The sequence below is a fragment of the Mirounga leonina genome, unplaced genomic scaffold (genome assembly GCF_011800145.1).
Source record: "Mirounga leonina isolate KUSES-001 unplaced genomic scaffold, KU_Mleo_1.0 Mir_106, whole genome shotgun sequence".
Lineage (NCBI taxonomy): Eukaryota > Metazoa > Chordata > Mammalia > Carnivora > Phocidae > Mirounga > Mirounga leonina.
This window is the reverse complement of record NW_023270232.1, coordinates 4,051,487-4,074,598: the sequence shown is the minus strand read 5'-3', so window position 1 is coordinate 4,074,598 and position 23,112 is coordinate 4,051,487. Positions and strand designations below refer to the sequence as shown.

Genomic DNA, 23,112 nt, shown 5'->3' with positions numbered 1-23,112 from the left:
CAGGACCCTGGGATCATGACCTGAGCCAAAGACAGACACTTAACCAACTGAGCCACCCAGGTGCCCCTATGTACTTTTTTAAAAGATTTTATTTATTTGACAGAGAACACAAGTAGAGGGAGAGGGAAAGGGAGAAACAGGCTCTCCGCTAAGCATGGAGCCCGACTCGGGACTTGATCCCAGGATGCTGGGATCATGACCTGAGCCAAAGACAGACGCTTAACCAACTGAGCCATCCAGGTGCCCCCCGCTTTTTTTTAAGTAGGCTCCACACTCAGGCTTGAACTGACAACCCTGAGATCAAAACCTGAACTGAGATCAACAGTCGGACACTCAACCAACTGAGCCACCCAGGTGCCCATGGTTATGTATATTTTATGATGAAACCTGAACATTTGCATTATGTTATTTAATACTTCTGTTTTAGCTGGCTTCCTCTGACACTAGTCTGATAGGGCAAGAGGGTACCCCACCTCATTACTGCTGGGTGGGAGTTGAAGTGTAAGTTCCCATTTGGCCTCTTAACGTAATGATTAGGGGCTCCTCATTACTGCTGGATAGGGGTGATAGTCTAGGTTCCCCACATGGTCTCCACTGACGTTGGGGGCTTATTATCATTCAGCAGGGATTAAAGTCCTGGCTCCCTACTTGGCCTTCTCTGTAATTGCCCCAGTAGGATATTGGAGTTCCTTTGCTGGCATCAACAGGGCGTAAGACTACAGTGTTTTCTGTGGTCTTTGGTTAGGGTAGAGTGGCTATTGTATACAAGATTTCTGTGTACTAGGCTTTCCTTTTCTGTTCCTTTGGCTTTTGTTTGAGCTTTCTTTGGTCTGTGCCCATTGGCATTCCTGAGTTGTTAAATTCTTTAGCTCCAAAGTTGGGATATATGAGGGCCAAAGAAAACCCAGGGAACAAACTACTGTTCCTCCCGTCCCAAGGTCCCTAGATGGTCTACCTTTTCTCCACCTTTCAGAGTTCTTATGTTTGTTTTATATATAATGTTTAGAGTTTTTAGTTGTACTTTGTGGGAGGAGTGAGGAAAAGTACTCCAGTTTACCAGAAGTGAAGTCCTGACTGACATTTAAAAATAAATTATTGGGGCCGCCTGAGTGGCTTAGTTGGTTAAGCGGCTGCTTTCGGCTGAGGTCATGATCCAGGGGTTCTGGGATTGAGCCCTGTGTCGGGCTCCCCGCCCCCACTCTCTCTCGTGCTCTCTCTCAAGTAAATAAATAAAATCTTTTAAAAAACAAAATTAATAATAATTAAATTATTGGGGTGCCTGGTTGGCTCAGTTGGAAGAGCATGTGACTCTTGTTTGAGCCCTACATTGGGTGTAGAGATTGCTTAAATAAATAAAAACTTAAAAAATAATTAACTTGTTTCCTCTTGAGTGTTTCAGATTTCCATTTGGAAATATCCAAATTTGAGCATTGTTAAGAGTGTCCAGAGAATTTACTTGATTTTTCAATTTGTAGTAAAAAGTTAAATTTTTTTTGCATACTATAAATGTTTCAGAATTAAATAAAATTGGGGGATTCCTGTTGTTTGGGACAAAAATCTTTTTGAACTTTAAATTTAAAAAATGGCGGGGCACCTGGCTTGCTCATTTGGTAGAGCATGTGATTCTTGATCTTGGGGTTGTGAGTTCAAATGCCATATTGGGTGTAGAGATTAAAATCAATAAGTAAAATAAAATATGGGAAAAACAAGTTACATTTCTTGGATATGTTAGATAACCCATCTATTTTCTTTCTTTGTTCTTAGCGTATAGTTGCAACAACGTGTATGGGAATAAACCATCCAATATTTTCTCGTAAAACTTTTGATTTTTGTATTGTGGATGAAGCCTCTCAAATTAGCCAGCCAGTCTGCCTAGGGCCACTTTTTTTTTCTCGGAGATTTGTGTTGGTGGGGGATCATCAGCAGCTTCCTCCCCTGGTGCTAAATCGTGAAGCAAGGTAAGCAGACATTGAAATTTTAATTTTAAATTAGATTCTTCTTATGGGACCATGTCAGTGCACTGATAAGCCTGAATTTGATTTGTTGACAGAGCTCTTGGCATGAGTGAAAGCTTATTCAAGAGACTGGAGCAGAATAAGAATGCTGTTGTACAATTAACTGTGCAGTACAGAATGAACAGGTATTTGTGAGAGTGTCAGCTATGAGTGATTTTCATGTTTATTTTCATCTACCAAAACTAAAATTATTTTTGTAATTGCCTTAGTAAAATTATGTCCTTAAGTAATAAACTGACATATGAAGGAAAGCTGGAGTGTGGATCAGACAAAGTGGCCAACGCAGTGGTCAGCCTACCTCACTTTAAAGATGTAAAGCTGGAACTGGAATTTTATGCTGATTATTCTGAAAATCCTTGGATGATTGGAGTATTTGAGCCAAACAATCCTGTTTGTTTTCTTAATACAGACAAGGTAAGAAAAAAAAAAACCTGAATATTTTCTGTTTTTTCTCCTTTTGTCCTGTTATTTAAATTCTTCAGTTTTTAATAGCAAATGCTTTAATAGAGCTCAGTTAAAACTAGCTCTTTTCTTTTCTTTTTTTAATTTTTTGACAGAGAGAGACAGTGAGAGAAGAAACACAAGTGGGGGAGTGGGAGAGGGAGAAGCAGGCTTCCTGCTGAGCAGGGAGCCTGATGCAGGGCTCGATCCCAGGACCCTGGGATCATGACCTGAGTCAAAGGCAGACGCTTAACAACTGAGCCACCCAGGTGCCCCAAAACTAGTGTATTTCTTATACTTCAACACAAAAGAATCTTTTCTTTCTACAGAGCTAGTATCTTTGTTTTTTTTTTATTATGTTATGTTAATCACCGTACATTACATCATTAGTTTTTGATGTAGTATTCCATGATTCATTGTTTGCGTATAACACCCAGTGCTCCATTCAATACATGCCCTCTTTAATACCCATCACCAGGCTAACCCATCCCCCCACCCCTCCTCCCCTCTAGAACCCTCAGTTTGTTTTTCAGAATCCATAGTCTCTCATGGTTTGTCTCCCCCTCCGATTCCCCCCCTTCATTCTTCCCCTCCTGCTATCGTTGTCATCTTCTTTTTTTTAACATATAATGTATTGTTTGCTTCAGAGGTACAGATCTGTGATTCAACAGTCCTGCACACTTCACAGTGCTCACCATAGCACATACCCTCCCCCAATGTCCATCACCCAGCCACCCCATCCCTGCCACCCCCTACCACTCCAGCAACCCTCAGTTTGTTTCCTAAGATTAAGAATTCCTCATATCAGTGAGGTCATATGATACCTGTCTTCCTCTGATTGACTTATTTCTAGAGCCTTCTTTGGAAGGAGGTTTATTCTGGGGATTAATAGATGTGAGAATTGACTTTTGAAGTAGGAAAGCTAGAAAGTGAACTCAAGTGTATAATTATATTTCTTAGAAAAGAAATTGGCATTGATATTATCAAAGGGCTGGGTTTACAAATGGAGACTTTATTTACTAGAGCAGTTTTAGGTTCACAGCAAAATTGAGCCTGACAGTACAGATATTTATTACCTCCTGCCTCCACATATGCACATAAAGACCTTACAAACTTATCATTAAACAAAACTCTTCACAAGGACTTTAAATGACTTGGTTCTTATTTCTAGGAACTAAGAACGAAGTTTTGACCCTGTTATTTCTATAGTTTGTTTTATGTAGTGCTTCTCAGCATTGGTTTGGAAGTCTTTACATGACCAGAAAAAAAATAATGACCAGGGACGCCTGGTGTCTCAGTTGGTTAAGCATCTGTCTTTGGCTCAGGTCATGATCCCAGGGTCCTGGCTCTTAAGTCTCATGGGGCTCCCTGCTCAGTAGGGAGCCTGCTTCTCCCTCTGCCTGCCACTCCCCCGGCTAGGTGTGCATGTGTGCATGTGCTCGCTCTCTCTAGCAAATAAATAAAATCTTAAAAAAAAGTGACCAATTATATGTATGCGTATTACTGTAAAATAATTATATCTTTTGTTATTATGGTGGGTGGTTATTAAAAATAGGGCCCCACTTGCAGGGGCATCTGGCTGGCTCAGTTGGTAGAGCATGTGACTCTTGATCTCAGGGTCATGAATTCAAGACTGACGTTGGGCACAGAGTTTAGTTTAAAAATAAATAAATAGGGGGGCACCTGGGTGGCTCAGTCGTTGAGCGTCTGCCTTCGGCTCAGGTCATGATCCCAGGGTCCTGAGATCGAGCCCCGCATCGGGCTTCCTGCCCGGCAGGAAGCCTGCTTCTCCCTCTCCCACTCCCCCTGCTTGTGTTCCCTCTCTCGCTGTGTCTCTCTCTGTCAATAAATAAAATCTTTAAATAAATAAATAAATAAATAAATAGGGGCGCCTGGGTGGCTCAGGTGGTTAAGCAGGTGCCTTCAGCTCAGGTCGTGATCCCAGGGTCCTGGGATTGAATCCTGCATCGGGCTCCCTGCTCAGCTGAGATCCTGCTTCTCCCTTTCCCTCTGCCTGCTGCTCCCCCTGCTTGTGCTCTCTCTCTGTCAAATAAGTAAATGAAATCTTTAAAATAAATAAATAAATAAATAGGACCCACCCGATGTGCCATGATGGAATTTTCATTCTCTTGGATATTGCCCTTAGCATTTCAGGATCAAGGATTAACAAGTAGGGGCAGTTGGGCTCTGGGAAATTTTTTCAGTAAACTGACCTCACAAATGATTGCATTTAGAAACCTCAGTTCCAATTTATTACTTATAATTTACAATTATTTACCTCACCAATGAGCACTCAGATTCTTTGTTTTTGCTACTCAGGTTTCTTCTTTCTTAGCAACAGAATTCCAAATAAATTTTTTTTTTTTTAAGATTTTTATTTATTTGGGTGCCTGAGTGGCTCAGTTGGTTAAGCTTCTGCCTTTGGCTCAGGTCATGATCCCAGGGTCCTGGGATCAAGTCCCACATCAGGCTCCCTGCTTGTCAGGGAGTCTGTGTCTCCCTCTACCCTTCCTCCCTGCATGTGCTCTCTTCTCTCCCTTTCATGCTCTCTCATGTGCTCTCTCTCATATAAATTAAAAAAAAAAGATTTATTTATTTGAGAGAGAGAGCACAAGTAGGCAGAGGAGCAGAGGGAGAGGGAGAAGGAGACTGTCTGTTGAGTGGGGAGTGACGCAGGGCTCAATCCCAGGACCCTGAGATCATGACCTGAGCCGAAGGCAGATGCTTAGCTGACTGAGCCACCTAGGTGCCCCCCAAATAAAAGGTATTAAAGATAATCAAGATTGGTTACTTGCCTGGCTCAATCAGTAGAGCGTGCAACTCTTGATCTCAGGGTTGTGAGTTCAAGTCCCATGTTGGGCATGGAGCCTACTTTAAAAAGTTAAAAATAAATAATAATAATAATCAGGACTACTTAAGGCTTATGTAGGAGCAAAATAGTCCTTAGAGAGTTTTACCAGGTATGCTAGAACCTGGGGAACTTTATCTGCTCCATTATTTGTATGAAAGGCAACAAGAAAACGGCAAGAACACATATAGTAGAGCCCGATCCAAGTTTGAATCCTACTGATGTGATTTACTGTGAGGCCTTGGGCAAGTTACTTATCTTTTCTGACCTTTGATACTTGTAAACTAGGGGATAACAAAGTAAAGTATGTCAAGCCCAGTGTGTGGTTGGCTCTTAGAAAGATTTTATTTTTTATTTTATTTTTTAAATTTAATTTTATCTTTTAGAAAGATTTTCTTTATTTATTTGACAGAGAGCAGGAGAGCACAGGCAGGGGGAGTGGCAGAGGGAGAGGAAGAAGCAGGCTCCTCGCTGAGCAGGGATGTGGGCTCGATCCCAGGACCCTGGGATTATGACCTGAGCCGAAGGCAGTCACTTAACAAACTGAGCCACCCAGATGCCCCTCTTAGAAAGATTTTAATCTGAACTGTAGGATGTTTAAGATGGGTTTCCTCTAGGTGGCTTTCTGAAAGGTGACTACTGTCATTCATTTTTGTTAATTCTTTTACCTTCAACATTTATTTATTTATTTCCTTGTACCTTCAACTTTTAAAATAAGTTTATTTTTCATTTGTGTCCACAAGGGTGTTCTCTTTGGCTACCTGTGTACTGACCATACTCAACTCTTTTTTCTATTTAGGTTCCAGCACCAGAACAAGTTGAAAAGGGTGGTGTGAGCAATATGACAGAAGCCAAGCTAATAGTTTTCCTGACCTCTATTTTTATTAAGGTAATTTAGAATTTAATTTTGATGGATAATAAATATTAAGATGAAGTATAATATAATGTTAGAATGCAAGGAACTTAAGACCTAGCATTAATCCTTGTTCATTAACATGAGAGGACTGAAGCCTGATTGCTTTTGTTCTATTTTCGGAAAATTATCAAAGATGTAATTTTTTATAATGGCATTTTGGGTTTCCACTTAGGGTAATTTTTTGTAACATCAGATAATTCTGATTGTGTCAATATAGGGTTGAATCAGTGTGATTGGGGATTGGAAACTTCAGTGGAAGGGATCGTAGAAAGTGTAATGTATTTCTTTGTGCTTTTTTTCCCCCCTATGGCAGCACTGTTCTAGTGGCATGCAAACCATTATTCTGTCATTAATCTATAGAAATCAAGGGAGCAGTGTCTGAGGAAATTATTAAATCTCAGGAAATATGGATTTAGATTTAGAGCAAATTTAGTAATTGTATTTACTCCTTGCAATAAGACAATCTGTTGTAAACATTAATCAGGCACATTAGGTAAACATGTAATTTAATAAATTTAGTAAAGCTTAAATAACAAAAATCAGGATTTTCATTTTCATTGTGTTTCTTTTCTGTTTAGGCTGGATGTAAACCCTCTGATATTGGTATCATTGCACCCTACAGGCAGCAGTTAAAGATCATCAATGATTTACTGTTCCATTCTTCTATCAGGATGGTCGAAGTTAACACTGTAGACAAATACCAAGGAAGAGACAAAAGTATCATTCTGGTATCTTTTGTTAGAAGTAATAAAGATGGACCTGTGAGTTCATTGTATTTTCTGCTGATTTGTTTGGGACTTTTTTTCTTTTCTTTTTTTTTTAGGTTGTGGTAAAAACCCCACATAATATAAAATTTAAAATCATCACTGTTTTTAAATGTACAATTCAGTGTTGTGCAGCAGCTCTCTGGTACTTTTTCATTTTGCAAAACTGAAGCTCTGTACCCACGAATAACAACCCTCCAGTTCCCTCTCCCTCCAGGCCCTGGCAATCACCATTCTGCTTTCTGTCTTTGAATTTGATTACCATAGTTATCTCATATAAGTGGAATTATACAGTATTTGTTCTTTTGGGGTTTTTGTTTCTTTTTTTAAGATTTTATTTGTTTGAGACAGAGAGAGTGCGCTTGAGCACAAGCGGTGGGGAGGGGCAGAGTGAGAAGGAGAAGCAGGCTCCCCACTGAGCAAGGAGCCTGATGTGGGGGCTGAATCCCAGGATCCCAAGATCATGACCTGAGCCAAAGGCAGACGCTTAACCAACTGAGCCACCTAGGCGCCCCAGTATTTGTCCTTTTGTAATTGGCTTATTTCATATAGCATGGTGTCCTCGAGGTTCATCCATATTGTATTATGTATCAGAATTTTGTTCCTTTTTAAGGCTGAATAATATTCCATTGCATGTATATGGCATATTTTGTTTATTCATCCATCAGTGGACATTTGGTTTGCTTCCACCTTTTGGCTGTTGTGTTAGGGGCATTTTAAGCATAGACTCTTCCTTAGATATACTTTTAATTTTATATATAATTCCAGGTTTTGTGTTTTGCATGTTTACCTCCTTTTCATTCATTTTTCATGATTATGTGATACCTTCATATGGTTATAAAGATACAGTAAGAAGTCTCCTTTCTAACCAGTTCCTCTTCTACTCAGTTCTTACCCTTACAGATAATCACAATTTGGTGTTTTTTATTTAATTCCAGTATCATTAATATACAGTGTTATAATTTCAGGTATAAGATACAGTGATTCAAAAATCCCATACTTTACTCAGTGCTCATCATGATAAATGTACTCTAAATCCCCTTCACCAATTTCACCCCCAGCGCCCCCCCGCCCAACTTCCCTCTGGTAACTGTCAGTTTGTTCTCTATAGTTAAGAGTCCTTTTTTTGGTTTGTCTTTTTTCTTTGTTCATTTGTTTTGTTTCTTAAATTCCATGAGTGAAATTATATGGTATTTGTCTTTCTTTGACTTATTTCACTTAGCATTACACCCTTTAGATCCTTCCATGTTGTGCAAATGGCAAGATTTCATTCTTTTTTATGCTGAGTATTTTTCCATTTTATATATATATCACATCTTCTTTATTCATCTGTGGTTGGACACTTGGGCTGCTTCCATAATTTGGCTATTGTAAATAATGCTACAATAGAGGTGTGTACATCCTTTTGAATTAATGTTTTCGTATTCTTTGGGTAAACACCCAGTAGTGGAATTTCTGGATCATATGGTAGTTCTATTTTTAATTTTTTGAGGAACTCCATTACTGTTTTCCACAGTGGCTGCACCAGTTTGCATTTCCCCAACAATGCATGAGGGGTCCATTTTCTCCACATCTTTGTCAATGCTTGTTTCTTGGGTTTTTGATTTTAGCCATTCTGACAGGTGTGAGGTAGTAGCTCATTATGGGTTTGATTTGCATTTCCTTGATGATTAATTATTTTTTCATGTATGTCTTCTTTGGAGAAATGTCTGTTCATGTCTTCTGCCCATTGTTTAATTGGATTATTTGGGTTTTTTGGTTTTGAGTTGTATACAATTTGTGGGTTTTTTTTTTTTTCCTGGGTAACCTCTAATTCCTTTCCTTTAGGCATATACAAACAGATATGAATCAGTATTCATATTTCCCTTTTTTTTACACAGAAGGTAATATATACGCTCTAATGGACTCTGCTTTTTTCACTTAAATAGCTTGGAGATCTCTCCATGTCAATACACAGATTTCATTGTGTTCTTACAGTTGCATAGTGTACATAGGTGTCATGGTATATTTAACCACTCCCCTGAGTCTAAGGCTATTACAAGTTTTCATTACTGTTACCAATAATGCTACAGTGAGTGGAGATAGATAGCTCCATTTCCTTAAATTATGGCTTGGAAATTGCACCCAAGATAAAATATTTGGAAGTTGGCATTGTGCGCAAGTTTTTCCAACTGTCTAAAGAATTTTAAATGTGTCAATGAATCTTCTTTGGAATATATGCTTAAAGTAGGGAAATAGTTCACAACAAACTGTGTTCTTTGCTAGAACAAACTTAAATGTCTGAGAAAACTCAAATAATTGAAAATTATTTCTTTCAGCTTGGTGAACTCCTGAAAGATTGGCGGCGTCTTAATGTTGCTATAACCAGAGCCAAACATAAACTGATTCTCCTAGGATGTGTGCCCTCACTGAACCGCTATCCTCCTTTGGGGAAGTTACTTGATCATCTAAACTCGGAAAAATTAATATCCTTTTTGTTTTGTATATGGTCACATCTGTGCTATTGTGAATATTTATGTATTTATATAAATTAAAACTTAATGTTTTGTGTTTTCCATGGGCACATTTCAAAGACCTGATTCTACAAAGGAAAAAGAGAAAATAATTCACAGGAACTAATTTTTTTTTTTAAAGATTTTATTTATTTATTTGACAGAGAGAGAGACAGCGAGAGAGGGAACACAAGCAGGGAGAGTGGGAGAGGGAGAATCAGGATTCCCACTGAGCAGAGAGCCCAATGCGGGGCTCCTTCCCAGAACCCTGGGATCATGACCTGAGCCAAAGGCAGAGGGTTAACAACTGAACCACCCAGGCTCCCCTCACAGGAAGTAATTTTAAGCAAAAAGTGAAATAATGAAGGTGATGGAGAAGGATAGTTTGTGAAGTGAGAAAGGAGATGAAAAGGGACTTGGTTTGCTATCCTAGGGCAGGGTACATGTTTCCTAGAACACATCTAGGAAAAGTGGTTACCCCTTTTGGTTCTTCTCACCCTAATTTATAACCCCCCCTTTTTAAAATCTAGGACAAAGCATTAAAATTTTAAAAAAATTGAGAGAATTATAAATTGGAGAATTATTCCTTGTCATAATTGTAGATTATGACTAAAATAAATCATCTTTAAAAATGTTATATGAAGATCTTAGGCTAAGATATATAAACCTTATTGTTTAAGTACATTATTATCCATAGAATGCCATAAAAAATTTTTCAGCAGTCCTGTAAACCAAATTACAAAATGTTAAATAGTGTCATGGATGTTTTTGTGCAATTCCATTTTTTGTGAAGTATACTTTCCTTAATTTATGTACATCATGGATCTTCCATCAGAGGAACACGAAAGTCTTTGTCATGTATTGGGTGATTTTCAAAGAAGATAAAGCACTGTTTTCTTTGATTTCTCATACTGGCATATGAGAGCTCCTCTAAATATTACCTGTTATTTGCAATTTGGATGTGCTATGAAAGCAGTGCCTGGTTAGATTGTGAAGATGACTTTTATCCCAAGGGTATGAAATGGTGTAAATGTACTTTGTTGAGAGTTCCAGTTTTTTGTTTTCTTTATTTATTTTTTTGGTATAGTCTTGTTAAAGTTCTATCATTGTGTAAAATGTAACACACTATTAATTTTTTCAGTTTTTCCAAAACTGAAAAGTCTAAGTTTTGTAGGTACTATCAATGTGTTTTTGTGTGACCTAGAAAGAGTTTGATAAATTTTTACCAGCTTTAGTAATAGATTAACTTTTGGATCTGAGAAACTTTAAGTCTAAAATTTCAATACTGATTTGATTTTGTAGATTTCTGTCATATTTTGTTTATTTAAGAGATTAGGTAAAGAAAATTCATTTGTTTTTTCACTTAAGCACAATCTTGTGATGATGAGAACACAAGTGTGATTCTTTTCTGTGTTTTGTGGTCTGTGATCCAAGGCCATTTTGCTGGGTTTTTCTCCTGACTGTTGCATTTTGGTATAAGGTACATTTTCACTTTAAACCTAGGCTTTTAGGGACTCCTGAGTGGGTCAGTCATTGGGCATCTGCCTTCGGCTCAGGTCATGATCCCAGGGTCCTGGGATCGAGCCCCGCATCGGGCTCCCTGCTCTGCCGGAGGCCTGCTTCTCCCTCTCCCACTCCCTCTGCTTGTGTTCTCTCTTTCGCTGTGTCTCTCTGTCAAATAAATAAATAAAATCTTTAAAAAAATAAAAAATAAACCTAGGCTTTTAAATTATTATAAATTAATTATTTCCAATTAATTTCTGATTCCCCTTTCTTGTTATTTTTAGTATTCAGTATTCTACAGATTTTGATATAAAATGATATGAAAATAATTCTTTTTTTTTTTTAGTTTTTTTAAATTGATGACAAAAAGGTATATCCCTATTTTTTTTTTTAAGATTTTATTTATTTATTTGACAGAGAGAGAGACAGTGAGAGAGGGAACACAAGCAGGGGTAGTGGGAGAGGGAGAAGCAGGCTTCCCACTGAGCCCGGAGCCTGTAACGGGACTTGATCCCAGGACCTTGGGACCAGGACTGGAGCCGAGGCAGATGCTTAACGACTGAGCCACCCAGGTGCCCCAGTATATCCCTATTTTCACCTATTGTTCATATGCCCCATTTGTTTTGAGACACTACTCAGTTGTCTCAATTTTTTTGAATAAAGATATTTTGTAATTCAGAATTACCTCAAAGTGCTTAGTTAAGTATATAGTGACCAATTTTAACCTCAATGTATCCATCTTCGTTTGGGGGGCAGATATCTCTTTCTCTCAAAGTTGTTTTTTCTTTTTTTAAATGAATGTGAAATATGTTAAAATTGTTGTTTCTACCTCATGTTTTTTAAAAATTACTTGCAGTTTTTTATTAAATAAATCATTTTCTATTACGCCTTTGTGTGTCAGTTATTAATCTTGAATAATAAGTTCAGGGTTGTCCAGCATTTTTTCAAGTAGTAAAAAGTCAAATGTTGATAATGTTCTAAAGCTGCATGTAAGTACTATTATAATAGCATAAAAATGAAAATCTTTTTTTTGGCAAGGAAAAAATCTGAAAAGGCTTTTTGGAGAAGGTAACATATTAAAGTCTGGTAAAGACTAGGTAGAATTGCATAAATTGTAATGGAGGAACAGACAAATCTAGATAGAGGGGACAACAAATGGGAAAAGGAAAAGACATGTACAGGGAACAGCAAAAATAATTTAGCATAGTTACAGGAAATATGCAAGGAAGTATGAGAGGCCATGGGTTACAAACCATGGTTCCCAACCTATTACTGGCACATGAAAGCAATTTTAATAGGTTGCAACAAGCTTTGTTTTCAATGGAATAGAGAAAAATATTAGGGTGTATCACATGTAAAAAATACACAAAAGTAGAATAAAATAGTGAACTCCTATATACCCATCACCCATATTCAATAGGTAGAAGATTTTGCTGCAGTTGTTTTCTCAACATCTGTTTTTTTCCTTTGCTGAGATGTTTCAAAGCAAACTCTAGTTATCATTTAATTTCACCGTTATATTTCAGTATGTGATGAGCTTTTAAAAAATTGGTTTTTTTTTAAGATTTTATTTATTCATTCGAGATACAGAGAGAGAGAGCGCATGAGCAGGGGGATAAGCAGGGGGAGATGGAGAAGCAGGCTCCCCGCTGAGCCAGGAGCCAGACATGGGGCTCGATCCCAGGACCCTGGGATCATGACCTGAACCGAAGGCAGATGCTTAACCATCTGAGCCACCCAGGCGCCCCCAAAAATAGTATTTTTGTTACATGATGATACTAGTAAGTTTAAAAACCTAGATTGTTAGCTTTAGTAAATTCAGGGCTCAGAATAGATTAATATTCTACTTTAACCCTGTTCATTTAGTTTAAACATAGGCACTAAATTCCAATTCTGTTCAACATAAGGAGACTGGAGTATCCAGCAAATGTATATTTTGGAATTTAAGAATATCTACCTCAAAGGGAGAATTTATTTATTTGCTTGCTTGCTTTAAATAAAACTGGTTTATTGATGAGTTAAATTTCTTTCCTACTTTTTACCTATGAAGTCACTGGGGGAAAAGCAATCTAGGAAATAAAGCTCTTTTCCTTTGTTCCTGGTTCTATAAAGTAAATATATACTTAATTTTATTTGCTTCTTTAAATGTACGTAAAATACAAATACTTCCTTTTTTACCCATCATTTGGAGAAGAAAAATGAACAAGTCAGTCATATTTCAATGTTTAATAGCAAGATGGAAGGGGTTAGACATGCAATGAATTTTAGACTCCTTGAAACACTAAAAACCTACATTTTGAGATTATGGAAATCGACGCTACTTTTGTATTGGTTCAAATTCTGGTTCTGTCATTTAGTTTTTCTGAAGTCATTTGACCTTTCAGAGGCTAGTTTAATCTGCAAAGTGGAGACAATTCCATCCTCATGGGGTGGTTTTTGAAAATGAAAAGACTTTGGCCTAGGAACTGATATATAATTACATGCTCACTGATACTAGAGGGAATATGGAAATCAGTGGTGAGAGGATAATGGGATAGTTGGCTATACTTGTAGAAAAAATGAAGTTTGATCCTGTTCCACACCATTCACTAAAATCCAGTCTGGGTGCAATAACAGGCCTAAATATGAAAGATATAGCTTGTAACTTTTTTTTTTTAAGATTTTATTTACTGCCCCTGAAACAAATAATATATGTTAAATAAAAAATTTTTTAAAAATTTACTTATTTTTAGAGAGAGAGACCATGAGAGGGGGAGGGCAGAGGGAGAGGGAAAGGGAGAGAATCTCCATAGACTCCCTGCTGAGCGTGGGAGCCCAACAACAGGGTGCTCCATTTCATGACCCTGAGATCATGACCTGAGCCAAAATCAAGAGTCGGACGCTCAACCTACTGAGCCACCCAGGCATCCCGCCCATAAATTTAAAGAAAGGCAGACTTTATTTTCAGTTATTCTATTCTTAATTATATGCTCTAATGACTCTTGGACATTGGCATAAGGATATATATACAACTTTGAAACACCCCAAACACCCCAACCTGGAACTTCTCTTGGACATGGATGATCTTAACAAAAGAAACAAGTAATTTATGGTGTTATTCCATTTGTGAAAAGTTTATAAACAGACAAAAATAAATTACATGGTTTAGGGGCACATCTTGCAAGGCAGAAAACAGAAAAGCAAGGAAACGATTCTCATAAAAGCCAGAATGGTATTTACCTCAAGGGGGATGGTGAGTAGTGGCTAGGGGTAATTCCCAAGGACGATGGCTCCATCCTGTGCTCAGTTTATCTGGTGGTGGTCACCCAGCTGTTCACTTTATAATGATTCTTTAAACTGTATGTAGAGAGCAAGATGGAGTCATTTATGTCAAGCAAGGGCCCATGTCAAGCAATGACGCAAACACTTAAGGGTACTGCATTAATCAGATACCCACACCAAGACCAACACCAGCTGACGGTACCCCAGAATTGATAACAAGCTGAAGCAGAGGAGCTCTGCAGGGGCCTAAGACTGATTAAATCCTTTTTTAAAAAGGGAGGTTTTTGTTTTTGTTTTTGTTTTTTACAGGCCAGCAGGTTTATTCTTTTTAAAATTTTGTTAAATTTTTTTTTAAGATTTTATTTATTTATTTGACAGAGAGAGACACAGCGAGAGATGGAATACAAGCAGGGGGAGTGGGAGAGGGAGAAGCAGGCTCCCCGCTGAGCAGAGAGCCGGATGCGGGGCTCCATCCCAGGACCTGGGGACCAGGACCCAAGCCGAAGGCAGACGCCTAACGACTGAGCCACCCAGGCGCCCCTGATCTGCCCCGAAATTTTGTTAAATTTAAATTAAAAAATTTTTTTATTATGTTCAGTTAGCCAACATATAGTACATCATTAGTTAAAAAGGGAGGTTTTTTTTTTTAGCAAACTGTCATACTCCTCAGACACCCTCTATGTCTAACCGCTTAAAAAAGGCAGCCGCTGGGGCGCCTGGGTGGCTCAGTCGGTTAAGCAGGTCTGCCTTAGGCTTGGGTCATGATCCCTGGATCCTGGGATCGAGCCCTTCCTCCAGCTCCCTGCTCAATGGGGAGCCTGCTTCTCCCTGTCCCTCTGCCTGCCTCTCCCCCTGTTTGTGCGCTCGCTCTTTCTGTCAAATAAAATAAAATATTAAAAAAAATAAAAAGGTAGCTACGGCTGAAGGCTCTGCTTAATTGATTAGAACAGAACTTAATAAGCAGTAAGTGCCTGGAGGTGGCCCTGACAAGACGAGGCCTTATCTCAGCTGGGCACACACAGACTAACCTGTTTGGTTCCTTAACTTCCTACTCCCTGTTATCTTTTGTTGTGTGGCTTGTGTTCTGCTTTGTGTGCCTAGGAAGAAGCCACGTTAATCACATGGTGAAATGTCATTGAGTTTGAAATCCTGAACTTGCTTTATAATTACGTTAACCTTGCCTTGTGACTGAATAAAGCTGACATTGTGGAGAGGAGACTCGTGCGGGCACCTTCATAGCCTGCTCATTACGGTTTGTTTTATACTTTTCTCTCCATGTATCATTATCTCACAGTAAAGAAAATTAAAAAACCAAAAGAGGTAAAGAAACATAAAACTATACTGGCCGAGGTGATGAAGAGAAAAAGAGCCGAAATATCTCGGTCTTTCTAGCTGAGCCACTGTCTTAACAATTGCTAATCTAACTACGTAATAGCTTACTTTCCCCAAACTGATACAGCTTAACCTAGTGTCATCTGACCACGAGGGTTCTTCTTCCTCCCCGAAATGAGAAAAGGCTAACTTTATCTCTACAGGTCTGCCCCTTGATAAGTGCGGCCCTTCCCACTGCCCGTGCATTTACTGGTTTAAATGCCCTGCTTGGGCTGCCTAGTTGCAGCAGAGGTCTGCCCCCTGTTAATTGCTTCGGGTCTTCTAAATTCCTTTGCTCCCCTAAGACCTTGTGAGGCGTGAAGGGAAGCGGTCAGGTGTATCAGATGAACCCCGCCGCCGCGTGGACGAAAACGTTTGCACGTGGCTCGCACCCCTTGGCAAAGCAGCCCCAGCGCCCTGGCGAAGCCCCCGGGGAGAGGTCGGTAGTCCGACCAGGGCCGGGCCTCCGGCTCCGCACACGCGAGGTCTCCTTCACGCTCCTCTTCCTTCTCCTTCCGGTCCGGCTGGACGCGAGGAGGCCCGGCGAGGGCGGGTTTCTCTCCCGCCGGTGGCAGGCCGCGCGGCCCCCCGCCCCACTCGCGGCGCCGCGGGGCCGCCCGGGCGTCCTCCCGCCGCCGGGAGCGCTGTGGGCCGCGGCGGGCCGGGTGGCAGACGCCGTGGCGGCCGCCGCGCGCCTGAAGGGAGCTGCTGGCGGGGCCCAGGGCGTCCCCGCCCGAGACCGCGCCGCCGCCGCCATGGGTAAGGGGAGCGGACCGAGAGCGGACGCCCCGCTCTCCGTCCGAGGCTGAAGGCCGCGGCCGGGCGAGGACTGCTGGTGGTGGGCACCGAGGGCTCGGGCAGCAACTGGAGCCCGAGCCCGAACCCGGGCCTGGGGCTGGGCGGGGGCAGCGGGTGGCTCGGGGGCGCCCGGGGTCGCCATGGCAACGCGCGGCCGCCCCCCGTTCCTTCAGGTCCCCGCCCCGGTTCTAGGGCCTAATGGCCGAGGGCTCGCGGTCCGGCGGCTTCCAAGGAGCGAGGACAGGGCCGCCCGGGGGGCCGCTCCCAGACCGGTGGAACAGTCGGGGATGGGCGATGACTTTTCAGGTTTGGGGGTGGCGGAGGGAAGACGCGTCTCCGGTTTTGGCCTGGGTGCCCGACGCCGAGGGCGGGAGAGGTGCAGCGATGCCGCGCAGGACCCCGGGTGAGCCCTCCGCGGGGGTCCTTGGGCGCCCCGAGCCCTTTGGGCAGCCTTGCTGCGGGGAGGAAGGGAGGCAGAGAGGGGGCTCCAGGCCCGGGCGAGATGCGGGGACTGGCCGTTGGCCTTGTTGGGGCTGCGACCCGCAGGACACATCTGCGAGCCCGGGCGGGGCGCGGCCGGCGTGTAAACGCTCCTGGGGCGAGGAAGCTGCCGGCCCCCAGCACGGACCCGCCTCGGAACAGCTGCAGATGCGCCCTTTGTCTGCTTGTCGCATCGCAAGTCGCGTATCGTAATGGGCACTGGAGGATTGGTACAGATTATGAAACATCAAGTGGCTCCCCCCGCCCCGAAAAAAAGAGGGAATCATACGACGATGCAGATTTGAAGGAATGATGTGTGTGCAGATTTTCTACCAGCTAGCTTGGTCATAGAGATTGTGGCTGTTTGCGTTTTTAGTTGCTTAGGATTCCGTGTCAGTCTTCGCGCTTAGCTATCAGCTCAGAACTCGCATACTAGATAATTGGGAACCCTGGACTTTGTTCAGTGAAGGAAAAACAGACACTTGGTTCACTTGGACTAGTAAATTTGCCAGAGATTATGAAACGTTATACTAAGTGCTTCATTTTTCTGCACTTCATTTTGTCATCTGTTTGCTGAAAATATTCCTGCCAGTCACAGCAATGGTGAGAATATGTGGGAACAGTGGCGAGAATATGCGGGAACATCTGAATTTCTAAGTTAACTAAGGATGGAATTTGTGGGAAAGAAAAAAATAGCTTTTTGTGAATTGAAAGTATCAATTACTAATCAGTTTTTCTTTTTTTTTAAGTGCATCTATTAACTTAGTTTTTGACTGAATCAGCTGTGTGGGCAAGGAACTTAAATGAGAAACAGGACTGCTTTTATTTCCTCTGGGAAAATAAAGGAGTTATGCAATACAGAATTACAGTTGCAATGAGAAAACAAGATGGAAAGAGGTTAAAATGAGTGAAAGAATTGAATGGCTTCTCCTGTATTCCTTTATTTGTCGGTGTGTTTTAACCCATCATGTTTATGGATGATACTGTAATCTTGGAATTGTAACCACCTTTTATTGCCAGTTTATTCTGAACGTTTTTTGCCTTAAGATTCATCCTTGGACCGTGCCTGCTGTCCACCTTTTGCACGAGACTCTTAAATATGTTGTTTATTACTCCAATTTTATCTCCACAAAAAGTAAAAAAAAACAAAAACAAAAACCTCGTTCTCTCTGAAGACGTACCACAAAAGTAAAATAAATACCAGAAAATAACCAAGTTGCAAGATTTTGAGAATAATTCATAAACTTTGTCTGGGGTGGGCATGGTAGTGTTCTGTGGTATGTGTGAGAGAGACATAAAGAGAAGTTACCTAGGGGTGTGGATTAGTTAGGGAGACTAATTTGTCAACCAAGGAAAAACAAACCATTGTTGTTTTTATAGGGGAATGAAAGGGTTTGTGTATTTTTCAATGTCATGTCTTGCAAATGATGTTGGACTCCTTTCTTGTGCTTTCAGCTACAAAAGACCCCACAGCTGTAGAGAGAGCAAACTTGTTAAACATGGCTAAATTGAGTATCAAAGGACTCATTGAATCTGCTCTAAGCTTTGGCCGCACTTTGGATTCTGACTATCCCCCCTTGCAGCAGTTCTTTGTTGTTATGGAACATTGTCTGAAACACGGTCTTAAAGGTATCCTGAGATTTTAAAAAAACTAATTAAGTTTAGAATCCCACTATTTCCGTCTTAAACATCCTTGAAAATGTGATATTTGTTGAGACCATAATTATTGTTGCTTTACATTTAAAATTACTGGGTGGGTTGGCTTGGGGAGAGAATAGCCTACTGCTTTATGTTTTCTAATAAGTTGTCTTCAGAGAATACCTAGTTAGTGTTTCGTAAAAACATTTGATTTTTCATTTTTTCTCAATATAATCTGATTTCTATTTTCTAGGACAGTTAGAGTTATTTAAAAATTTTTAAGCTTAGTGATTCCAATATGAAGTCTTATTACTAGTTTGAGCCCTATTGAACAAATACATTAAAATAATTGTTGAAATATAAACCTCGTTGGCACTGGAACGTATCTAGAAAGACTGTCTTTCAGATTGGATTATTGTAGAAATGTAAGTGCTCCCTGGGAATGATGATAATACTGGATATTTTCTTCTACACAGTTGGCACTGATTTATCATTTCATGTAAAATGTTTATGTTAGATTTAGTTATTTAATATACATTGTATAATAACTGTTTTTTTTTTTAAAGATTTTATTTTTCTGACAGAGACACAGCGAGAGAGGGAACACAAGCAGGGGGAGTGGGAGAGGGAGAGAGAGAAGCAGGCTTCCCGCTGAGCAGGGAGCCCGAAGGAGGGCTCGATCCCAGGACACTGGGATCATGATCTGAGCCGAAGGCAGACACTTAACGACTGAGCCACCCAGGCGCCCCTATAATAACTGTTCTTTTACTTATTGTAAAAACAGTTGTTGTTAGTTTTGGTGTCTACTTCCTTTGATCAGCTGTGTGGAGGGCTATGTAAGAGTTTATTTTATTTTAAAGATTTTATTTAATTATTTGAGAGAGAGAGAGAGAGAGAGCCCAAGAGGGGGTAGGGTCAGAGGGAGAAGCAGACTCCCTGCTGAGCAGGGAGCCCGAGTAGGACTGGGACTCCGGGATCATGACCTGAGCTGAAGGCAGTCGCTTAACCAACTGAGCCACCCAGGCGCCCCTATGTAAGAGTTTATACTAAAGTGACTGTTCTAAAGCTAAAAGAAGCTTGGTTCCTTGTGGGTATACTAGGAACATGGGTAAGTTGGGAAGGCCCAGAAGTTCTGACTAAGGTACATGAAAGTGGGAGTAAATGTAAACAGCACAAAACATAAACATGGTTTTAATAAAATGTACTTCAAATTTTAATAAAAGGTACTGCCAAAGGAGCCTTGGCATCAAAGTTTGAGAAACCCTATGTGATGTTATTAAAGTACTCTTCTTTTTTTTAAATTAAAATTTTTTATTGAGATATAATTAACATATTAGTTTCAGGTACACAACATAATGATTTGATATTTTTATGTATTGCAAAATGATCAGCACAATAAGTCTAGTTGATATCCATCACTGTACATAGTTAAAAATTTTTTTCTTATGAACTTTTAAGATTTACTCTCCTAGCAACTTTCAGATATACAACAGTATTATTAACTGTAGTCCTCATGCTGTACATTACATCCTTATGACTTATTTATTTGATATCTGGAAGTTTATACCCTTTGACCGCCTTTACCCATTTCCTCTTGCCCGCACCCTCTGCCAGTCATCAGTCTGTTCTCTGTATTTGCGTCTGGGTTTTGTTTTGTTTTTATTTTTATTTTTATTTTTATTTTTTTTAAGATTTTATTTATTTGACGGAGAGATACATAGAGAGGGAACACAAGCAGTGGGAGAGGGAGAAGCAGGCTTCCCGCCGGGCAGGAAGCCCTATGTGGGGCTCGATCCCAGGACCCTGGGATCATGACCTGAGCTGAAGGCAAAGGCTAACTGGAGCCACCCAGGCACCCCTTGTTTTGTGTTTTTAGATTCCACTATTTCTTTGAAGACAAAGTAATTTTTAAAAAATTATATAATAGTGAAATCTACTCTCTTTGTACATGAATCAAACAACATAGAAGCACCTAGAGCAAAAACCATTTCCTTCATTCTCTTCCATTCATTTCCCTAAAGGGAATCCTTGTCATTCTTCTCTTTTCCATTTTTTTTTCTTTTACTCAGCATAGAATTATGCTATAAGTATTATTATTCTGTGACTTTGTTTAAAATTGATATGGTTTGGAGGTTTTTCCATTTATATAGAGGCTTTATCACATTTTTAATGACTGTAAAATTTCATAGTATATGTATACCAAAACTTACTTAACTGCCCTCCTCTTAATGTACCCTTAGGTTGTTTCCAGTTAAACACATTAAAATTGTGCTGTTTGTATACTTGTTCTTTAGGATAGGATTCTTAGGAGTAGAATTACTGGGTCAAAGGATATAGGCAACTGGCCTCTATGAAGGCTTCATGGATTTATCAAACATCAGTGGATGTTAGTGTTTGTTTCCCCACATTTTTGCCTGCTCTTGATATTATCAGTTTCTGCTTCTTTCAGTACACCAGGAACTCACCAGTCTGATCTAACAACCTTAAGGGTTTTCTGGTTTTAGTTTTAGTTTTGTTTTTTAATTTTTAAAAACATTTAGGGGTGCCTGGGTGGCTCAGTCATTAAACATCTGCCTTTGGCTCAGGTCATGATCCCAGGGTCCTGGGATCGAGCCTCGCGTTGGGCTCCCTGCTCTGCGGGAGGCCTGCTTCTCCCTCTCCCACTCCCCCTGCTTGTGTTCCCTCTCTCGCTGCGTCTCTCTGTCAAATAAATAAATTAAAACACACACACACACACACACATTTAAACATTTTTTTAAATTTTAATAACACCTTGAGTTTTAGTTTGCTTTTTGAAAAACTTTTTATCTTTGTTTTCCCTTAGGCTGCAGAAATGGAATTTGCTAAATGATGGCCAAACAGTTAAATTTTAAGCTCTTCCCTGAGTTTAAAATTCCTTTGCTTGACAAAATATCATAAGGCATGTCCTAACAGTCATATCATAGGCTTGTCTTGATGAATCATTATGAAGCTCCTTTGTGCTGATTTTTTTATCCCCCAAGGAAAAATTGCCTATCTTGGTGATTGTCCTTGGGTGGTGCGTATGATAGGCGCCCTTGATCTGCAGGAGATCTGGTCAGGATTAAGAAAGAAATGTATAGTGATTTCATGGTTTTCTATCACCTGATTCTCAGTATAAAATAAGTCACAATTTTTCATGTTAAGAGTAAAATAACTTTTTGTCCTTGGTTTATTTAATAAACTGATAAAGATCAACCTGCTAGGGCTGTCAGCCTTTTTATTTTGGTACTGGTAAAGAATAAGGCCAGTTGTTTTTTTACTTTAATTACCTGCCTGCATATTTCTGATAAGGAAGAATGGCCAAGCTGCATATTTTCTTTCCTTTTTTTTTTTCTCCATTTTTTTTTTTTTTTTTACAGATTTTATTTATTTATTTGAGAGAGAGAATGAGAGAGAGAGAGAGCAGGAGAGAGGGGAGGGTCAGAGGGAGAAGCAGACTCCCTGCCGAGCAGGGAGCCCGATGCGGGACTCGATCCTGGGACTCCAGGATCATGACCTGAGCCGAAGGCAGTCGCTTAACCAACTGAGCCACCCAGGCGCCCACTTTTTTTTTTTTTTTTAAAGATTTTATTTATTTATTTGACAGAGAGATAGAACAAGTAGGCAGAGAGGCAGGGAGAGGGAGAAGCAGGCTCCCCGCCGAGCAGGGAGCCCGATGCGGGGCTTGATCCCGGGGACCCTGGAATCATAACCTGAGCCGAAGGCAGCTGCTTAACCAACTGAGCCACCCAGGTGCCCCATTTTTTTTGCATATTTCTGATAAGGAAAAATATCAGGATCCTGATGAACAGGTTCCTGATCCACAGGACTGTGTAGTGATAAGAGCGGAAGGTCTTTGAATAACTGTATTTTAAGTTAGAAATGTTGAAACTAAATAAAAGGAAGTTATGACAATTTTATATGTTGAAGTTGTATGCATTATATATGCTTTTTTTTTTTCTCAGTAAGAAAATCATTTTTGAGTTATAACAAAACTATCTGGGGCCCCTTGGAACTGGTGGAGAAGCTGTACCCAGAAGCAGAGGAAATAGGAGCCAGTGTCCGGGATTTGCCTGGTCTTAAGTAAGTAATCTTATTGTTCATTTCTTTTTTTTTTTTTAAAGATTTTTTTTTTTTAATTTATTTATTTGAGAGAGAATGAGAGAGAGAAAGCACATGAGAGGGGGGAGGGTCAGAGGGAGAGGCAGACTCCCTGCCGAGCAGGGAGCCCAATGCAGGACTCGATCCAGGGACTCCAGGATCATGACCTGAGCTGAAGGCAGTCGCCCAACCGACTGAGCCACCCAGGCGCCCTTATTGTTCATTTCTAACTGCAGAGATATATTTACTGTTCCTTGAAAGTACTTCACACTCTATTATCTTCTCTCAGCCTTAAATAGCCTTATTCCATTCTCTCCTAATAAAATTCTGTTCTTTCTTTATAGCTCAGTTCAAATTTCATTTCCTTTATGAAATTTCTCTTAGTCCCTTCAGTAGGAATTAACTGCTTTTTCTTCTATACCCTATCACTATATTCACTCCTTTATTATATCACTTTGATTCTACATTGTATTGCAGGAAACAG

General features: G+C 40.3%; 2 protein-coding genes across 7 annotated transcripts in view; both read left to right on the top strand.

The window, feature by feature from the left end:
* Positions 1-10,981, top strand: part of LOC118017922 (DNA replication ATP-dependent helicase/nuclease DNA2-like) — a 46,353-nt gene extending 35,372 nt beyond the window's left edge. Inside the window, exons 15-21 of the mRNA XM_035016257.1 lie at positions 1,765-1,958; positions 2,051-2,140; positions 2,225-2,429; positions 6,104-6,193; positions 6,799-6,981; positions 9,303-9,449; positions 10,293-10,981. Of these exons, the coding sequence (XP_034872148.1) occupies positions 1,765-1,958; positions 2,051-2,140; positions 2,225-2,429; positions 6,104-6,193; positions 6,799-6,981; positions 9,303-9,449; positions 10,293-10,361 (978 nt within the window). The 3' untranslated portion in view covers positions 10,362-10,981. The remainder of the gene's footprint in view (positions 1-1,764; positions 1,959-2,050; positions 2,141-2,224; positions 2,430-6,103; positions 6,194-6,798; positions 6,982-9,302; positions 9,450-10,292) is intronic.
* Positions 10,982-16,252: 5,271 nt separating this feature from the next.
* Positions 16,253-23,112, top strand: part of LOC118017929 (RUN and FYVE domain-containing protein 2) — a 46,207-nt gene continuing 39,347 nt past the window's right edge. For 4 of the 6 annotated variants that reach the window (XM_035016278.1, XM_035016286.1, XM_035016267.1 and 1 more), the window contains exons 1-3: positions 16,498-16,812; positions 18,345-18,518; positions 22,493-22,610. In XM_035016278.1, the coding sequence (XP_034872169.1) occupies positions 16,608-16,812; positions 18,345-18,518; positions 22,493-22,610 (497 nt within the window). In that variant the 5' untranslated portion in view covers positions 16,498-16,607. Of the gene's footprint in view, positions 16,371-16,497; positions 16,813-16,844; positions 17,493-18,344; positions 18,519-22,492; positions 22,611-23,112 lie in introns of those variants that run through there. The other 2 variants (XM_035016295.1, XM_035016304.1) reach the window with 2 other exon arrangements.